Source organism: Cervus elaphus, chromosome 19, assembly GCF_910594005.1.
Source record: "Cervus elaphus chromosome 19, mCerEla1.1, whole genome shotgun sequence".
NCBI lineage: Eukaryota > Metazoa > Chordata > Mammalia > Artiodactyla > Cervidae > Cervus > Cervus elaphus.
Genome location: NC_057833.1, coordinates 3876604 through 3894353, shown reverse-complemented (window position 1 = coordinate 3894353; position 17750 = coordinate 3876604). Strand labels below are relative to the sequence as shown.

The 17750-nt window shown below is 36.1% G+C and overlaps 1 protein-coding gene across 2 annotated transcripts in view; it reads right to left on the bottom strand.

The window, feature by feature from the left end:
- The window catches only part of RNF13 (ring finger protein 13), a 111842-nt gene that overhangs the window by 28990 nt on the left and 65102 nt on the right, over nt 1-17750 (bottom strand). The window contains exons 5-6 of one of the 2 annotated variants that reach the window (XM_043873563.1): nt 8710-8797; nt 2053-2143 (exon numbers count right to left, since the gene is read on the bottom strand). In XM_043873563.1, coding sequence (XP_043729498.1) covers nt 2053-2143; nt 8710-8797 — 179 coding nt within the window. Of the gene's footprint in view, nt 1-2052; nt 2144-8699; nt 8798-17750 lie in introns of both variants that reach the window. The other variant, XM_043873564.1, reaches the window with a different exon arrangement.

Here is a 17750-nt window from a genome sequence, read left to right as displayed (position 1 = left end):
TATTGAATTAAATGTTTACTTTTCTTAATTAAAAAAGGATAAAATAATGAAATGCCATTATATTTTTTATATATAACTTTATCTTCTAGTGATATAGTCTGAGATGTTTACAGTTTAGATCATAGGGTATCTAGCACTTGCTTTAAAATAATAATCATGGCGTGGGGAAAAAAGGGTAGGTGGCACTTAAAGAGTGAAGAGTCCAAACAAAATTGGCCATAGTTGATAATTCTGAAACTGAATGATCAGATTCACCATACCCATCTCTAGTTTTAAACAGCCGAATAAATTAATAGGTAGGTAGGTAGGCAAGCAGTCAGACTGACCAACTGGCCAATCAACAGACAGATGAGACAAACCAGTGTGCACAGGTCTACAATCCTTCAAGATCAATTCTGAAACCTAAAAAGCTGTAAAAAGTAATGTTTGCAATTCATTTGATAGTCAACCTGAACCTAACCGACATGATCAAACACTCATACATTTATTACAGACATATATGTTATTCGATTATAGAATGCTGCCTCAATCCTCAAATTCTATCCCTTGGAATATTACTTAACTTTTAAAAATCTGAAAATGCTTCAATTCCACATTATATCTGTCCCAAAGAGCTGGGATAAGAGATTTTGTGCCCTTGCATTAACATGGAAAAGCTCTAAACATTAAATAGATGACGTATGTAACAAAACACTGAGTATGACAAGGTCCTGTTTTATGAGCAGGGTACCTCTAGTTAAGGTCAGCATTCAAACATGGGGAAAAAATTAAACTGTCAGTGAAGAGCATCATAGGGACTTTCACTTAAATGTTTTCTATTTCTGAATTTTTCCACATTTTATCAGCAGGTATCTATCACTTCTTAATTTAAAAAGAAATGGTTTTATTATTTAAAACAAAAAGACTTTAAAATACACACAATTTTTCTATATGAGGGAATAATACTGATATAAAAGCAAGTAGTAGTTCTCCTCACCCCCATTAACTACACAAATATGGCTGGCAAAATAGCATCTTGCTTAACTATTTTTAATACAATATCCAAAATTATATTCCCTAACTTAATAAAGATGTTCTAAGCACAAAATATGTGAACAGTATTTTAAATATCAAAACCATATAGGGAAAAGGACAAAAAATGTAAACAGACACTCTTTCCCTCTCTTTTTTAAATTCATATTCAGACTCAAATAATCATGGATTCCCCCCCCCCCCCCAGATAATTAGAATTGCATTTCATTGTGCCAGTTTCCTCTTTTGGCAAATGTAGATGGTAAGAGAGAATAATAATAACTTCTGGAGGGTTGTTGTTAGAATTAAATGGATTAACAAATATAAAAGCTTTGTTTCATGAGTGCCTGGCACTTGCTAAATCCTTGATACTTATTATATTACTATATTATAACATTACTGCTTTTATTATTAATATTGTTCTCTTGGTCAAATGCCTGTTCCTGTCCACTATGTTTTGGTACCTGTTTTTCAGAAGAAGCTCTGAAGTGTTAACTGAACTGCACTGCTTTCTGTATTAGATAAGACAGTTATGCCTTAGGTTAGTTTCAGTCTGAATTCTACCACAGTAATGAGATTTTGGGGAGAAATTCCATAAGAAGTTTTAAAATCCAAATCAAACTTTTTAAACTTGAAACCAAACTGTGTTTGTAAAAGTTAGTCACCAAACACATTGCGTGTTGGATTCTTTCTTTATAAAACATTTCCATTTAATAAAATAGAAATATGTCTTAATGTAAAGTATCATATAAATGTAAATCACACTGCTTCTAAATACCAACGGTTTGACTAAACTAAAAAGGGAAAGTTCTCTTTTTAGCAACATGGGTGCCTTAATCTCTCTAGCATAAACATATTTTCAATATGCAATCATACACAGAAGAAAAGTCAAGTCTTAAAATTATGACTTTAGAAGATATAGTTTAGCACAATAGAGTACATTCTAAAACATACTTTTGATTACAACTAATCTTAAATAATTCTACCCTCACACAGAAAAGAATTTAAGCTACATGATTATTTTTTATATCCATTACTTACCCTTTTTCATATGTGAATTCGTCTTTCAGGGAATTAGCTGATGATTCACCAATAAAGACAGATGGAATGTCAATTTTCTTCAGTACCTCAACTGTATAAAACAATAGTAAAAGTTATTCTTCAAAGCCGATAGTTTGTGTAAAATCAACTTAACTTTCTTTATAATATCAGCAAATATCAATGTAAGTGGAAATAATTATCATCAATTTGAATTGTCTGTTAGTTGATTTTCCAGACTGCAGATTTATACCATGATCCAAATGGCTGAGAAACAGGATGACATTTACAACAACAAAAGCTAATAACATTTTGCAGATATACATTACCACACTATCTCTATAGTCCTATGAGACTGAAATATAAATCTTACTCTATTTCCATTTTGATTTACTTGATTTATTCCTGTACAGACATACTTAACTGTTAGAAAAGAAATAAGAGGAAGAAATAAAGTATTTTTTCCCACACATAACTTAATCCCTAAATGAAAAAGTGAAAAAGCCTTTTTTACATACCCATTCCCAGGAGAGGTGTAAGCCAAAGAATGTAAGAAAAGACCACTTTACAACAGTCTGAAAAATGACACCACACATCTAAGGCTTTTCAGAGTGAAGGGCTGACAAGGGTTCCGAAAGGGCACTGGGTACGGAGCCTGGTAAATTTCTACTTCCTCCTAAGCTTGGAGTGCAAGTTAAAGCATTGTGTTTTGACCCGTGCCTTACAAAATTTACTTCCATATCTATATTAAAAAACCAAAATCAAATGCCAACAAAAAAAGAACTTTGTAAAAATTACCCACGACTCAAGAAGAGAAGTAAAATCCTCTTACTGTCATCACGGAAAACAGCCGTATTTTTAACTATGAGTTACTTTAACGCATTTGGCTTTAGAGAAAGTCCACTTGTTTTCTTTTGTTACATTCTGCGCAACAGCTTTGTTCTACATTTCTTTTAAAAACTGCATTATTTATTATTTATTTAAAAGAGGGGGGAGGTGGATGCACATAAAGAAGAACAGAACACAATCATAACCCTTCCCACCCAAATGATAAGGCTTTATTTGAAGCAACAGAAACGGTTCTGTAAGTTTTGACAAATAGGTACCATTATGAAACCACCACCACAATCAAGATAAAAAAATAAGTTATCATCCTTCCAAATTCTCTCATGCCCCTTTACAGTCAAGCCCTTGCCACAACCTCAGCAACCACTGATATATTTTTCTTTAATTCTTACAAAGACAAGTTTTAAAATTTTAAAATCTTAGTATCCTTAATAGAATACATGCTTTTTCATTTTCAGATTGGATTTACGCAAATAAAATCATCCATTTCATACATTCTTTGGGTGTGTCTCTGTCTCTGTCACACACATACACCCACACACACTCCAATATCATGTAAGCCCTAAAAGGGAAAGAGCCAAAATGGTTAGCAGAGGAATATTTAATCACTATCTTTGTATTAATAAGATCAATAAATATGAAAAATTTTGTATTAATGGGATCATATAATAATGGGAAAAAGTATAGATTTTTTTTCCTACTCAATGGTATATCTCAGATATCCTGTCATGTCACTAAATAAATATCCACCTCATAATTTTTAATAGCTGCAGAAGTACTATTATATAATCATACATATTTTAGGAAGATATTTTCCGTCATGTTAAGAGATCTTTCCCTTTCACATAACAGTTTAAATTTTAATTTACTTAACTAAAGCTTGGAACTGAATACCCTTTGTAAAATGTTCTACTCTTTCAGGAAGATACCCTGATAAACTCAAAGAGGAATTTTTGGCTTGTAACTACTGGCTTATAATTACTGGAAGTAACATAACTTCTTTGAGTTTTGATATCTAATGAGGTGTTAAAAGCTCCTCACTTCAGTCAAAAGGTTAAGAAGAGGGAAATGATGTACACAAATATGAATAGCCATCTTGGAGACTCCATCACATCATTTATCTACTGAAAACAAAACCAAATGTTTTCATTCACAAAATACTTTAAAAACACTGAATTTTAATTCTGATCCACAAAGTAACTCTGTAAAGCATACGTGCCAAGCAGTATTATCGTACCACAGACCGGCTATAATTTAAGTGGTCGGCCCCAACCTCTCTAGACGCATATTCCAACTGCCTGTTCAATAGCTCCATTTGAATGCACGATAGATGTTTCAAACTTAATGTTTCTCAAATGGATCTCTCTATATCTTTTTTTCCCTTCATCAGTCCTACTCTTCCTCGTCTCTGTAAACAGCATAACTATTTTCATCCAGTTTCTGAAGTTAAACATTTTGGAGTTCTCCTTTGCTCCTCCCTTCTATTCCTTAGGGCAAACCCTATCAACTTCAAAACACATCCATAATCCTATCACTTCCCATCTCAGTCACTGCTGGTTCTCCACTGCCATCATCTCTTGCCTGGCATCTCTCGCAACAGTGTTGTAACTGGTCTCTCAGCCCGCACTCCTGCTCATCTTTCACCTTCGGTCTGTTCTCCAAAGAACAGCCGAAGTGATCAGATCAGCTCACACCTCTGTTTAAAACCTACCCAAAACAAATTCTAAAGTCCTACAATACCCAGCATGGTCTAGCCTCTGGTCCCCCTCTAACTTCATCCCCTACTTGTTCACTCTACTGCAGCCACCCTGACTTTCTGTCACACCTTTTTGTCACAGCTGCTTTATCTCTGAGCCTTTGCATTTGTCTGCTGTTCTTTTTCCTTGAAATACCCTCCTCCAGAAATCTGCATGGCTTAGCCTTTCACTTCAGACCTATGCTCCAATGTCAAAGCCTCAAGAAACCTTCTCTGATCACCCTATCTAAAACAGCCCTTCTCAGCCTCTCATCCCTGTCCCCTGGATTCCTTTAACCTGGTATGTTTTTCTTCATAGCACTTACCACTCACTACTTGACATATACCATATCTCTATGAGTATTATTCCCACTCTAGAATGTAATGATAATAACCACAGCAATAAAAATTAATAGCAGCTAAAGAATCATTAAACAGCTATTAAGAACCAGGAAGTCTTCTAAATATTTATATGTCATAAGCAACAAGCCAATGACTTGAATGCTATTATTATCCACATTTAACATATCAGAAAAGTGAGGCACAGAGATGTTAGGTGATGTTCCCAAGGCCACACCACTGGTAGGTGGTGGAGCTGGGATTCAAAGCTTATAAGGTCATACCCAGAAACCACACTCTTAACTATATCATTCTGCTACCTCAATGAAAAGTATGAGCAAAGCCTTAAAACTGTATTATTTCCTCTGTAGTCATGATGCCTGAGAGAGTACTTGATGGGAACTAGGCTACCAAAAAGTATCTGATGAAGGAGGCAAGCAAGGAAGAAAAGAGAAGAAACAAGCCCAGACATATTGATAACTTGCCCTGTTTATACAGCAATCTGCACAGCCTAGACCCAAACTTGAGGTTCAGACTCCTAATCTAGACTCTTTCCACTCTGCCTTATCATGGGTTTTTCCCATATGCCTTCTTTCATATGATCTTCACAATCTTGTCGGGTTAAAAAAAATTAAAACTACTCACACTTTTATAGATGAAACTAAAGGACTTGGAAAGATCAGTAACTTTTATGAACTAGCCTGAAATAAACCCACATTTCCTAGTCTTGAAGTTCATGTTCATCACATTCCCCTGCCTCCTGAAGATGACAAATGTGACTGACTCAAGGTGAACCCACCCTACGTCCTACCTGAAATAGAAACCGACACAGACCTGTGTGAGACGCTGGCAACAAGGGGCCTGTAAACCTTCCTTTTGTTTCCAGATGTCAGAACCACGTATTAGGAGAACACATGCAGTATTCTCCTTGTGGTTATGATCTAAGCCTAAAAGAGTGACAGATACATGCTTATTTTAATAAACCCATGCTTTCTTTCTTCTACCAGTGACAGCAAAGATGAAAATGGGAAAGATCTTTACAGCGTGTTGGATATAGGAAATGTTCAAACACATACATACTCAAGGACAGAGCAAAATGTCATGGAGAGTAATTGAAGCAATAAAGTCAAGAACCAAAATTCTGAACAATCTTTGAAATAAAATAACTCAGTTGGAACATTTCCATAGCAACAACAGGATTATATGGTTATGTGCTACTTCTAATATTTAGCACACTTTCCTTAGGAACTGACATGATTATCACAAAAAAGGTTTTATTAGTGACATGAAGCCAAAACAGGTGTCCAAGGGAACTGACAATTCCAAATTGAAAAATTTTTATTAAAAGCGTGTTAAAAGAATAGTTTACAAATATTAATCATTTTATTCAACCCAAAACCCTTGAGAAGGTCTCGACGGTTGCTAAACCCTAAGTCCAGGTTTTCAGCAAAACACACAAAAAGTAAGTGGCTTCAGTCGTGTCCTACTCTCTGCGACCCCACAGACGGCAGCCCACCAGGCTCCTCCGTCCATGGGATTTCCCAGGCAAGAGTACTGGGGTGGGGTGCCACTGCCTTCTCCACAAAGAGCAAGTAACTTGCTCAAAATTATACAGTCAATTCAAGAAGGAGCTTGGACTTGAATTCAGGCCTATTTTTTAGAGTGTCTATGCTTTCCATTGTCAGTAATGTGTACAGGTCACAGAAATGACTAACTGGGAGGTATGTTATAGGATAATGTTTTAAGGGAGGTGATTAAAGGAGGAGAAGAAAACTGTATCAAATGTGCAGTACCAACAGTATTAGTTTATTTGATAAGTTAAATCCCTTAATCAATTCCTCTAAATCCTATCAGTGGTTATTAAACTTTCGGTGAAGTGCCAGAAGCTCTTATGGGTGGTTCATGCATTCTACAATTATGACTTAACCAGCCAGAAGATTAAAATAATCATTTAAAATATAAAGAAAGTAAGGAACTTATCACTAAGTTTTACTTTTTATATATTGTAATTTTGCCCTATTTGTATTAGGAATAAGAAGGAAAAGAGTTGCACGAGACATGGGTTTGATCCCTGGGTCGGGAAGATCCCCTGGAGCTGGAAATGACAACCCACTCCAGCCTTCCTGCCTGGGAAATCCCATGGACAGAGCAGCCTGGTGGGCTACAGTCCACGGGGTCACACGACTCAGCGACTGAGCACAGCAACAACAAAAAATAATGTCCCGTGTTATAAAAAGATTTTTTGGTCAAGAAATCCAAAATATTCCCTATTGAGGATACAGTTAAAGTCCTAAATACATTTCAGTGGAGTATATCAGTCCATGCCTCATATGTCTGCTCTTTGCTGCAAACTCTTTCTTGCATATATGACTCAATGCAACTTAATAACAAGAGGTATTATGGATATATACTAAAAGAAAAAGAAAAACAAAATACTTAATCATGAATGTTGGCAGTTTATTTAGTGTATCTGGGGTTCTGATCCCAATTGCCAATGTATGTGGGCATCTTCCTCACACCATCAAACAACTCAATTCAATGCTGACATTATCTACCTAGAGATGGCATCAGACTCCACAGTCTAAGGGTCTGGTCTCACGAGAATCCCCACCCCCAACTTCAGACGCAAGCCACAAGTCTAAGTTGTCACCTTTGCTCTGACCTACCAGTTACAGACTGGAGGTTTCAACAATCGTTACCCATGGGTTCAATTAATTTGCTAGAGCAGTTCACAGAACTCAAAGAAGCATTTTATTTACTAGATTACTAGTTTAATAAGAAAGGATATAATTCAGAAACAAGCAGATGAAAGAGATGTACAGGGCAAGGGATATGGGAAGGGATGCATGCCCTCTCCAGGAGGGCAGCTATCCCAGCATCTCCACTTTCACCAACCCAGACGCTGGTTGAACCTGTCCTTGTAGGTTTTCATGGTGGCTTCACTACATAGGCATGAATGACTAAACCACTGGCCACTGAGGCTGGGGGTGGGGCTGAAAGTTCCAATCCTCTAATCACCTGGTTAGTTCTCCTAGCAACCAGCCCCATCATTTGGTGGGGGCCAAAAGGAGCCTTGTCACCATAAAGGAGACACCTTTATCACTCTCAATAAATTAAGTGAAAGCATACAGCTTAAAAATCAGTCTGATTAAAGCCAGTTATTTCATTAAAATTGGCTCATTTTCCCTACAAGCTAATATTTCACAGAGAATAAGGAAAGATATTGCCACTTTGAACAAAAAGGTATAGGCATGCCAATTAAGGGGCCAATAATAACCAACTGGTAAAGAGAGCACAAGTATGTGGCTTTGACATTCCACAGGAATACAGTAGCTACTTAGTATTTCTGCATATTCCAAAATTTAATGTTGTGAATCTCTAAATAAATCACAAAAATTCTCCTATGGCATCCTTAACTCAACATGCTTATCTCTATTTAAAGCTTTGGTTTTCCTTTAGCTTTTACCAAAATATCAACACATCCTCGAAAATGAAACACATGGGCTAAAAACAAACAAACAAACAACCAACAAGAACAAACTGTTCAGGAAAGAACAAGTCAATCCCACTTATACTGCGAGCAAAGTTATCCCAAGAGGATTAGAAACTGGAAATCATCTTTCTGATGGGGAAGAAATTTTGCTTTCTAGAACAGAAAACGAAAGAAGAGAGACTCTGGTAAAGTTTAGTTTTGAGCGGCTGGTCAAACAGGAGAGAAGAAACGTGATACCTGTACTTACTGTCGTTGGATCCCATGCTAACGAGGTCGTCGGAGTCAACATTGTGGACTATGGCTGCTTTGTAGCCCGCTCTCTGTGCATTTAAAACCTGCAAGTCAGGAAACAGTCACGGTGTGAGGACGTGCCATAAGGTCCCTGAGCTTCCACAAACATAAATCAACACCTCCATACAGGACAGACTCGATTATGTGTATATATACAGACCGATCTCAAGTGTGTTCTTGAAACATAACCTTATACAATTGATTATCAAGGACTTCTTTAGATATCTTCTTGATTTCACTGAAGGTACTAAGTGAAATGAGAGGCAAATAAAGGACGGATGTGTAAGCTACCCACCAAAAGGATGGAAAGCACTAACCCTGCCTAGCGCTAACGGGATACAGACGTGGGACCACGCTCAAGAGCCGTCAGCCCTTGAGAAGCCAAACCTACCTCCGCTCCTCAGCGCAACAAACTCGGGGCAAATCGCTCTTCTTCCTTAACACTCAGTCTCCCCACGTTTAAAACAGAATAGCAACAATGCTTTTCTCACATGCAAGATAATTTTAAAGGCCAACACGTTATGGTTCAGAGAACAAGTAAGATAAAAGCTGCTCTTATTGTTAGCTTTAGCAACAACCGTTTGCTTTAGAAAGCTTTTCTAAAGCTTTGAAAAAATTTAAAATAAAAATACTCCAGCCTGAAGTTGCTGACTCTGGTTCCATTTAGCTATATAATCTTTTTCCTAAAACTAATTTCTGAAGCATTAACAGTCAGTTTCACACCGGAAGAATATGGCTAGCTATGTAGTAGAATTTTATTAAAGCCAAGATCTGAAAAGTGTGTAACACATGTTACCACACCTCACTTTTAAAGTAACAGTCTGTTTTAAACAAAAATAAACCCAGACTAACCTCTTATTGTACCACCTTTGAACCATTTGGTAAAAATGAAGGCTATTATTTGCATACTGGTTAAATAAAATGAAAACTGGATATGTAAATATATATATAATAGTTTTGAATACTTTGAAAACTATATACATATAATTCTAAATACTTAATTTGGCAAGAAATTTGAAATATATCCCCCTATAATCACTGCATAGTGATATGTCTGAAAGTTCCTTTTAATATCAATACTTCTAAAATTAATTAAAAAAAATAATTCCTAGAAGGTCTAATATTAGCTCTGTTTTAGTTATCAGCATAACAATGATTCAAAATTCTACAGTAATTCAATAAAGACCTGCATCAAGCTGCAAAGAGTAAGGGAAAGCCCAAAAAGTCAAGTTCCTAAGAATAAAAAAAATGCCCAAGTGTTCAGCAGATTGAACTTGAATGGTAGGTAAGAGAAATGAGGCTCATGTAGTCAACCCTACTCAAGCAAGAGTAAAATTCCCTTCTACATCACCCTGACTCTAAAACTACCTCACAAATGAAAGTCGGAATTCTGAAAGAGAGAATAATGTGGGTTAATCAGAATAATTTTATCTTATCACCAAAAAAAGAAAATCTAGATCTGCAAATGCCTCAAAGAATTGATAGTTTGTCTCTCTGTGGGTGTGCTTCCTCACTAAGTCATGTGTGATTCCAAAACCCCAGGGACTGAAGCCGCCAGACTCCGCTGTCCAGGGGATTGTCCAGGCAAGAGGACTGGAGTGGGTGCCTTTTCCTTTTCCAGGGGATCGTCCTGACCCAGGGATCAAACCCACATCTCCTGCATCGCAGGCAAGTTCCTAACCACTGAGCCACGAGGGAAGCCTTTATAGTCTCTATAACTCCTGTGAAACAGCAGGCTGACAGAGTAGGCACTCATTAAACATTTCCAGAATGAGAAAATGTGTACGTGCTTAAATTAGTAGCTCATATTATAACATTACAAATACAAGAGAGAAAATTGGGTGTGTGTTAGTGCAACGCCATGGATTACAGCCGGTCAGGGTCCTCTGTCCATGGAACTCCAGGTAAGAATATTGGGGTGGGCAGCCATTTCCTTTTCCAGGAGATCTTCCCGATCCAGGGATCAAACCCGGGACTCTAAGTTTTTTTAATGAATCAAAATAGCATAAATAGTTCACCAACATAGGACCTACTGCTCTAATGTTCGGAATAATGACAAGAAAACCAACCAACCAACAAAACTGTTACAAGGAATGTTCTGTAGTCATGCGAGGAAAAGCCAATAACCAAAAAAAAAAAAAAAAGTTTACTACTTTTTGCCTGTGTGTGAATGTTTTAATTTTAGGTGGATTTTGTTATCCACCTAAAATTTTAAAAATGCCAACCTCTACAGTCTTTTACCCATAGATTTTATTGCTTTCCAAGGGGAGAAAAAAAAAATCTTTCAAGAAGGATTTAATAGTTTCTAAACCTTATCTGCTACTTATATATTAACCTTTTATTTACTCATTACATTTTCATAGCAGGACAGACTTCACTTAGCTTTTATTTAAACTAAAGTATACTTGGTTGGGGTTGCTATTAGTTTATCTGATGCTTTAATGACCATTTAATTGTTCCTAAAAACACTAAACAAGTAACTACAGAGAAATGTTTTTCTCACAAATCCAAAAAGCAAGTGTTTCCAGAGATACAATTTAAGAAATACAAAATTTATATCAAAAGCTGTTCTCTCCTTATATAAAACTTAAGTTTTACTTTTCTTTGTAAAGCCAACTAATACACAAAGTCACTGAAATTACGATTTGACTTGCTTCCCTGAAAAATATGTATTTGTGAGCAAAGAGACAACACGTTAGGATACAGAGAAAGGTGGTCCCAGGAACCATGATAAAGTGCACGTGAAAACAACACAGTCCAGTTTAGTAAACATTTGTTGAATTTACATGCCACGTAAGGTGCTGTGTGCTGGGCACAATGCAGAACTTAAAAGTGAATCAGAAACGATCATTATCCTCACGGGGACTCAATACTCCTGGACATCCAAACAGGTCAGGCACCTTCTAGCCTCTCTACTTGCTCAAGCTACCATCTCTGCCTGGAACAGCCTTTGGGTTCTGAATGCCTAATCAGGCTTCAAATTCCATCACCTCCACGAAGCCTGTCCTGTTCCATGCCCTACTCTAATGCCCTGGTCCACATGCTGTCCCAGGCACCCATATAGCTGCTTCCCACTTGGTATGTCTACCTGTTATAATGTTCTTAAAGATCTTCTATAGTGTCTTATATTTATGCATTATACATACTACCCCATTTATAAAACAAGGCTTTATGGAGTCCTTTAATCTTCTGCAGTTGCCTATGTGTAAAGAAGGGACAAAATAACATGACTCTTAAAAGAGGCTTCCTGAACGGCAAATTGTTAAAAATCACTGATATAGAACAATCTGCTGTGTGTGTAACTAAATTTAGCCAGTAGTTTCTGAAAAGTGCATTGAGCAACTGAGGAAATGTGTTTCTTTCACACATCCAAAATGCAATTGGTTCCATAAATACAATATAAAATTAGATTAATATCAAAAGCTGTTCTCTAATTAAAAAATAAAATTCTTAAAATAGAAAACCACTAAAAATAGGAAGGAGTTTTGTAAGCACAAGTGTGAATTCCAGAAAATAGAAATATGTTTCAAAAATTTAATAAGAAGGCTTCCCCAAGACTTTTGTTGTTATTGATTTTTAAAATAAAGCAATGAAATTAAATCAAAGAAACACATTAACATATGGACCAATGGGCTTACGAATACAAACAAGGAGAATATATTCATGTTATGAACTGCAAAAATCATGTGTCAGTCAAATTAAATTAGATTTTTAAAACTATGCAGCAGCTGGTATTTTCAAAAACACAGGAAGCAGAAACAAGGCCTAAATCATCAGTAAGCATGTGCAAGGTTTCACATTCATAAAGTGCAATCTCAAATATGTTGTCAGGTGGAAGCAGAGAACTCAAAGATTCGTTAATAAAAAGCAGGCACAGTGAACAAACCTAAATTTCAAAATAGCCACCAAACAGAAAATTGCACAAAGAGACCTTCTGAGTTGAACTGCAAATGTGCCTTTTTAAGGAGACCCAAACGGTGCTGAATGTACTAGTTTACATCTGATCAACCAACTAACTGCGACTGAATTATGTAGACCAGGTAGCACCTAATCACAAATTTTAAAGAGATGTGGGACCGCCGACTTGTTATTATAAACAGCCAGTATACAAGAAAACAGCAGACTGGTAACGGAAGAACCTTCAATGAGACAGGTTCTAAAAGGAATCCTGGGAATGAAATAACAGTCCATCTTATTTCCAGACTGGACAAACTGGTGATACTGACACTCATAAACAGACCTTGTAAGAATAAAGAATTCACTGTGCTGTCAAGATGATCATAAGTAGGAATTTTTTAAGGGACACGCAGGCATGAGGAGGTGGAGGGAACTGTTGATAGAATATATACAAGGTTCCAGACCAAAGGCTACATCTATGAATAAAAGAAGCCTCTATGTGCTGGTGCCTTACATATATTCTCTCTAATATCTGATAGAACTCTACCATATAGATATTCTTTTCAATATTCTAGAAAGGAATAAAGACGGGTAAACGAAAATACCCTAAGGTCACACTTAGGCAGAGCTGAGATTTGAAAACAATTTTATTTGGTTAGCTAGAGAAGCATGGAGTTTCCCAATGAAATCAGAATGAGAAACAGGATCACTAACCTTATTTAACATTTTACAAATGTCTAAAAAGAGGGATTAAGAAAGAGATCACTTTAAGGGATTACTTTCTTTGATACTAAGAAAGTATCAAAACTCACAAGACATTAATCTTAAAATCTTATGGGCAAAATAAAACATACACAAATCAGAGTATAAGCCAAAAAGAAAAGTGCTCAAATAGTGTGGTACAGTTTATAAAAACTTAGAGAGGGAAAAGTTATATTGAAGTACCTATGGCAGATTTTATAGGACCTGAAACATTTTAATAAAGAGATGAAATCTGCATTAACAGGAAAGAGTTGTGGGGAAATTTCTCATGTGAGAGGAAGACAGAAATAACAAGGCAAAAGGCAGGACTGAGCAAGGCATATTAAAAACAAAACACAAAGAAGGACCTTAATAAGTGAAAAAGAGTGTTACAGAAAGGAAGACTCTCTAATTCCAGCAAAGGAGTTAAAACTATACTCTTAGAAGGAGGTTATTTGGATTCAAATTCTGACTCTGTTATATACAAGCTGTATAAACTTAGGCAAATAACTTCAGTAGAATGAGCATAATAATACACCCAACTTAAAGAGTCATTCTGAGGATTAAATTGCTTAATATATGGAAAGCACTTAAAATAGTGCTTAAACAGTGCCTGCCACATATTAAATAAGTGCTAGTTATGATTACTGTCATTGCTGTTAAATTTCACAGTTGCTGTTGGAGAGTCAGAGGTTAGAGAGACGGGGAGAAAGGACAGACAGTACTGTATCTTGAAGGCTATTCAGCAAAGTAGACGTGGGTCTTCCCTGTTAAGGGTTCCCATTCCCTTCTCCAGGGGATCTTCCCAACCAGGGATCGAACACAGGTCTCCCGCATTGCAGGCAGACTCTTTACCATCTGAGTCACCAGGAACCTTAAGAGTTCACAACAGGCACTTGAATAAGGAGGTGACATGGCTAAGACAATGTTTTAGAACAATCTGGTAATACTTTGATTTGGAGAAGACAGACTGAAGATTTGGAAGCCGTTGTGACAAGGCAGGATGACTGCAATGATGTGAAAGAACAATATTTTCATTCTTCTTCAAAACCAATTTTTTTGAATTTAGGAAACTTAGGAATGTACTTAACCAAAAATGGGAAAGCTGAGCAAGAGAGTTTGTTTTCATGAGGAAGAAGAGAATGGTTCTGAGCTCACTAAATTTGAGAGGTAGGGAGGTTTCTATATACAGATTTCCTAGGTGGGTAGAATATAAAATATCAGGACCTGAGGTTTAAATTTACATATTTTCAGCAAATTAATTCATTCAACAAATATCTGGAATAAAGATCGCTACCTGGTTGTGGAAAATAATTAAACTTGTAATAAAACATTCACAGTTTTATATATCTTACAGTCTTCAACGTCCTTTAAGTTCTATACATGAACTAAATTTAAGTACACTTTAATTTTCCCCTGAGAGGATACACTACAAATAAGCAGATCTGTGTATACTTATTTCTAGGTATATACCTGCAAGAATGCTAAAAATGTTATGAGGTGACTTTTCTTGATGAAAGAGAACCATGAAAAGAACCTCATTATTCTATCAGACAGTTGTCTGGATGTTCATGTAAAATGAGACACACTTGGAACATTTTTTTATTTGAAATTTAAAGTTCTGAAGTCTTTAACTGAATTCTAGTGTTATCTTTCCCTTGCATGAAGAATAATTTTAATGTTTGAACAACAGTGAAAAGGCAAGCTAAAAACCAGGATTATTTCAGACAGACAGACGATACTCCACGACCACCGTACATGCATCCTTACAGATGCCCCGTGTTTCTGATGTTATCTGCCTTCAGGTGCCAGGCAAAAGATGTTTGAGAATAGTAGCCATTTACAATATATCCTCTTCTAATCTGAATGATAATACAGCCTTTAGTTCATTATTGCAACATTTTCATTAAGTGTTAAAAGGTCATTCATTTTAATTGGGAAGCTGAAAGAAAATACTATACTGAAATATTTCAGCCTGTAATTCATGCAGAATTAAAATACGTGATTTATATGTGGAATCTAATATATGACACAAATGAACCCATCTATGAAACAGAAACAGAATCAGGGACACAGAAGATAGATTAGTGGTTGCCAAGGGGGAGAGTGGTAGGACAGGGATGGATGGGGACTTGGGGATCAGCAGATGCAAACTGGTGTATACAGACTAGATAAACAACAAGGCCCTCCCGTAGAGCACAGGGAACTATATTCAATATCCTGTGATAAACCAGAATGGAGAAGAATGTATGTGTATAGCTGAGTCATTTTGCTATATGGCAGTAATTAACAACACAACATTGTAAATCAACTACACTCCAATAAAAACAAAACCAAAACGTGATCTAGAGGGGAATTTCAGTGATGACTTACAGTTTTATTCACTAAAGAAGTAATAAGACTAGAACTACAGGGACTCCCCTGGTAGTCCAGGGGTGAAAACTTGGGCTCCCAATACGGAGAGGCCGGGTTTGATCTCTGGTGGGGGGGCAGAGTCCCATCTGCAGCACAGCAGGGCCAAAAAAAGAAGGAACAGAGGCAGAGAAAAACATAATAAATATTAGGGAAGCTCCGCTATTCTGGCTTATGTATCAATAAGAAAAATATATCTACCTAGAGATGTAATTTCACTGCTTAATTAACACCAGGAAGAGAATCACAAGATATTCTTGCACTCCCATTCAATCAAGTGATACCTTCAGTGATCAAAAAGCACTGTATTTTCTTCTTGCTCTCAATCTGCTTCCCTGCAGAAGGGTATGTACTCCATATTATCAGATAGGATACTAATTATGTATACACACACACACACACACACACATATAACATATATACTAATACTCTATATTATTATAGTTATTTATCAATTATCAATAATAAATTTCCTAAGTGTGGTAACTGTATTTTGTGAACATGGAGGAGAACGCTGCTGTAGGAAAGAGAGGAATAAGACATAAAAGATTCAACTCTTAAAATAAAGACAAAATATCAATACTTGGGAATTATTAACAATGTTAACTTCTGCAGGATACGTCTGTTTTCATCTTTGTTATTATATACACCACAAGCTTTTGTCTTGAATAAGTTATTTTTTTAATACCCATCTGGGTACTTTGACAACCTGATACATTTTAATCAAGCCAATGTCACATAATTAACCTTACACAGAGTAATTTTCAACTTCCATAGTTCATTAAATGACATAAATGTACACTAATCTCAGCATGTTCTCAAAAATATAATAAAACCAAAGTCCTGCTGTCTTAATAGAAATCACAATACTAGAAAACTAAATTTGTGATAATTTAAAGTATTACCTTAAAAATTAACAGAAGATCATTGTTTCATGTGTGTCAGTAAAAGCATTAATTATCAGAAAATTAATCCTGACATCACCTTGAAAAATAAGAGATCTGATAAAATAACAGTCAGAGCACTTTGAACGCCAGACTTCATGTTTCCTAAGGAACCATCTTGTTCACTAGCATAGATCTCCAGCCTAGAAGAGTCTCTCACATAAATTACTTACTTAGTCAAACTAAATCATAACTAAGGTAACTATCTATCCAGTCCTACCCAGAAAGACATATGCCATAAAAATGCAATTTCTTTGTATTTATGGCTTAGTTCCCCCTTAAAAACATACCAAAAATTTTACTTCAGTCATGAAGCGAATAAAAAATTTTTCTGAAATATTTTGCATCTTCCTAGCTGTCTCAGTTAAAAGACAACAAATGTGATTTGACCTTTTCCAATGACTTGGGATCATCATGAACATGCTTTACTAGATCCTAGCTGGTTTTTCTCCTCAAGTTGCCAGTGTCACTTCCTCTCTCTGTATTCAGACTACTAGTAGTCATTAACCTTGCTCCACTCTTACATTCTTTTCTACAATACAGAAACAAAGGAGAAAACCTGATTAGAATTCTATTCTTAAAAAAAAACAAAAAAAGTACAGAAAAAGTTCCAAGAAAAAGTCATCAGGAAAAGTACATGGTTTTAAAAGCTGGAATTTTATGACATTATGGTGGTACAAAGGCATGTTTCCTTCTTTTATTTTAGGTTACATACTGAGAGCATTGACCTTTTGATAAATGGCATGTTACAAACATACAAGTTTATTTCTTATTTAGGCTGAGAGATAAATTGAATTTGTTTCATTAGAAAATTTGGGGGGCAGGGCTGGTAAAATGTGCAAAATCAGCAAAGCCACACTTACTCGTTTCAAGTAGACCAGAAAACAAACCAGAATCCATGGAACTTTAAAAATTACTTAAGGATCTTATGTTCTATCCCAGTGACAGGTTTTAAAGTCAATCTTTGTACATGGGAATGCAATTGTAAATATTGAGGGTACTG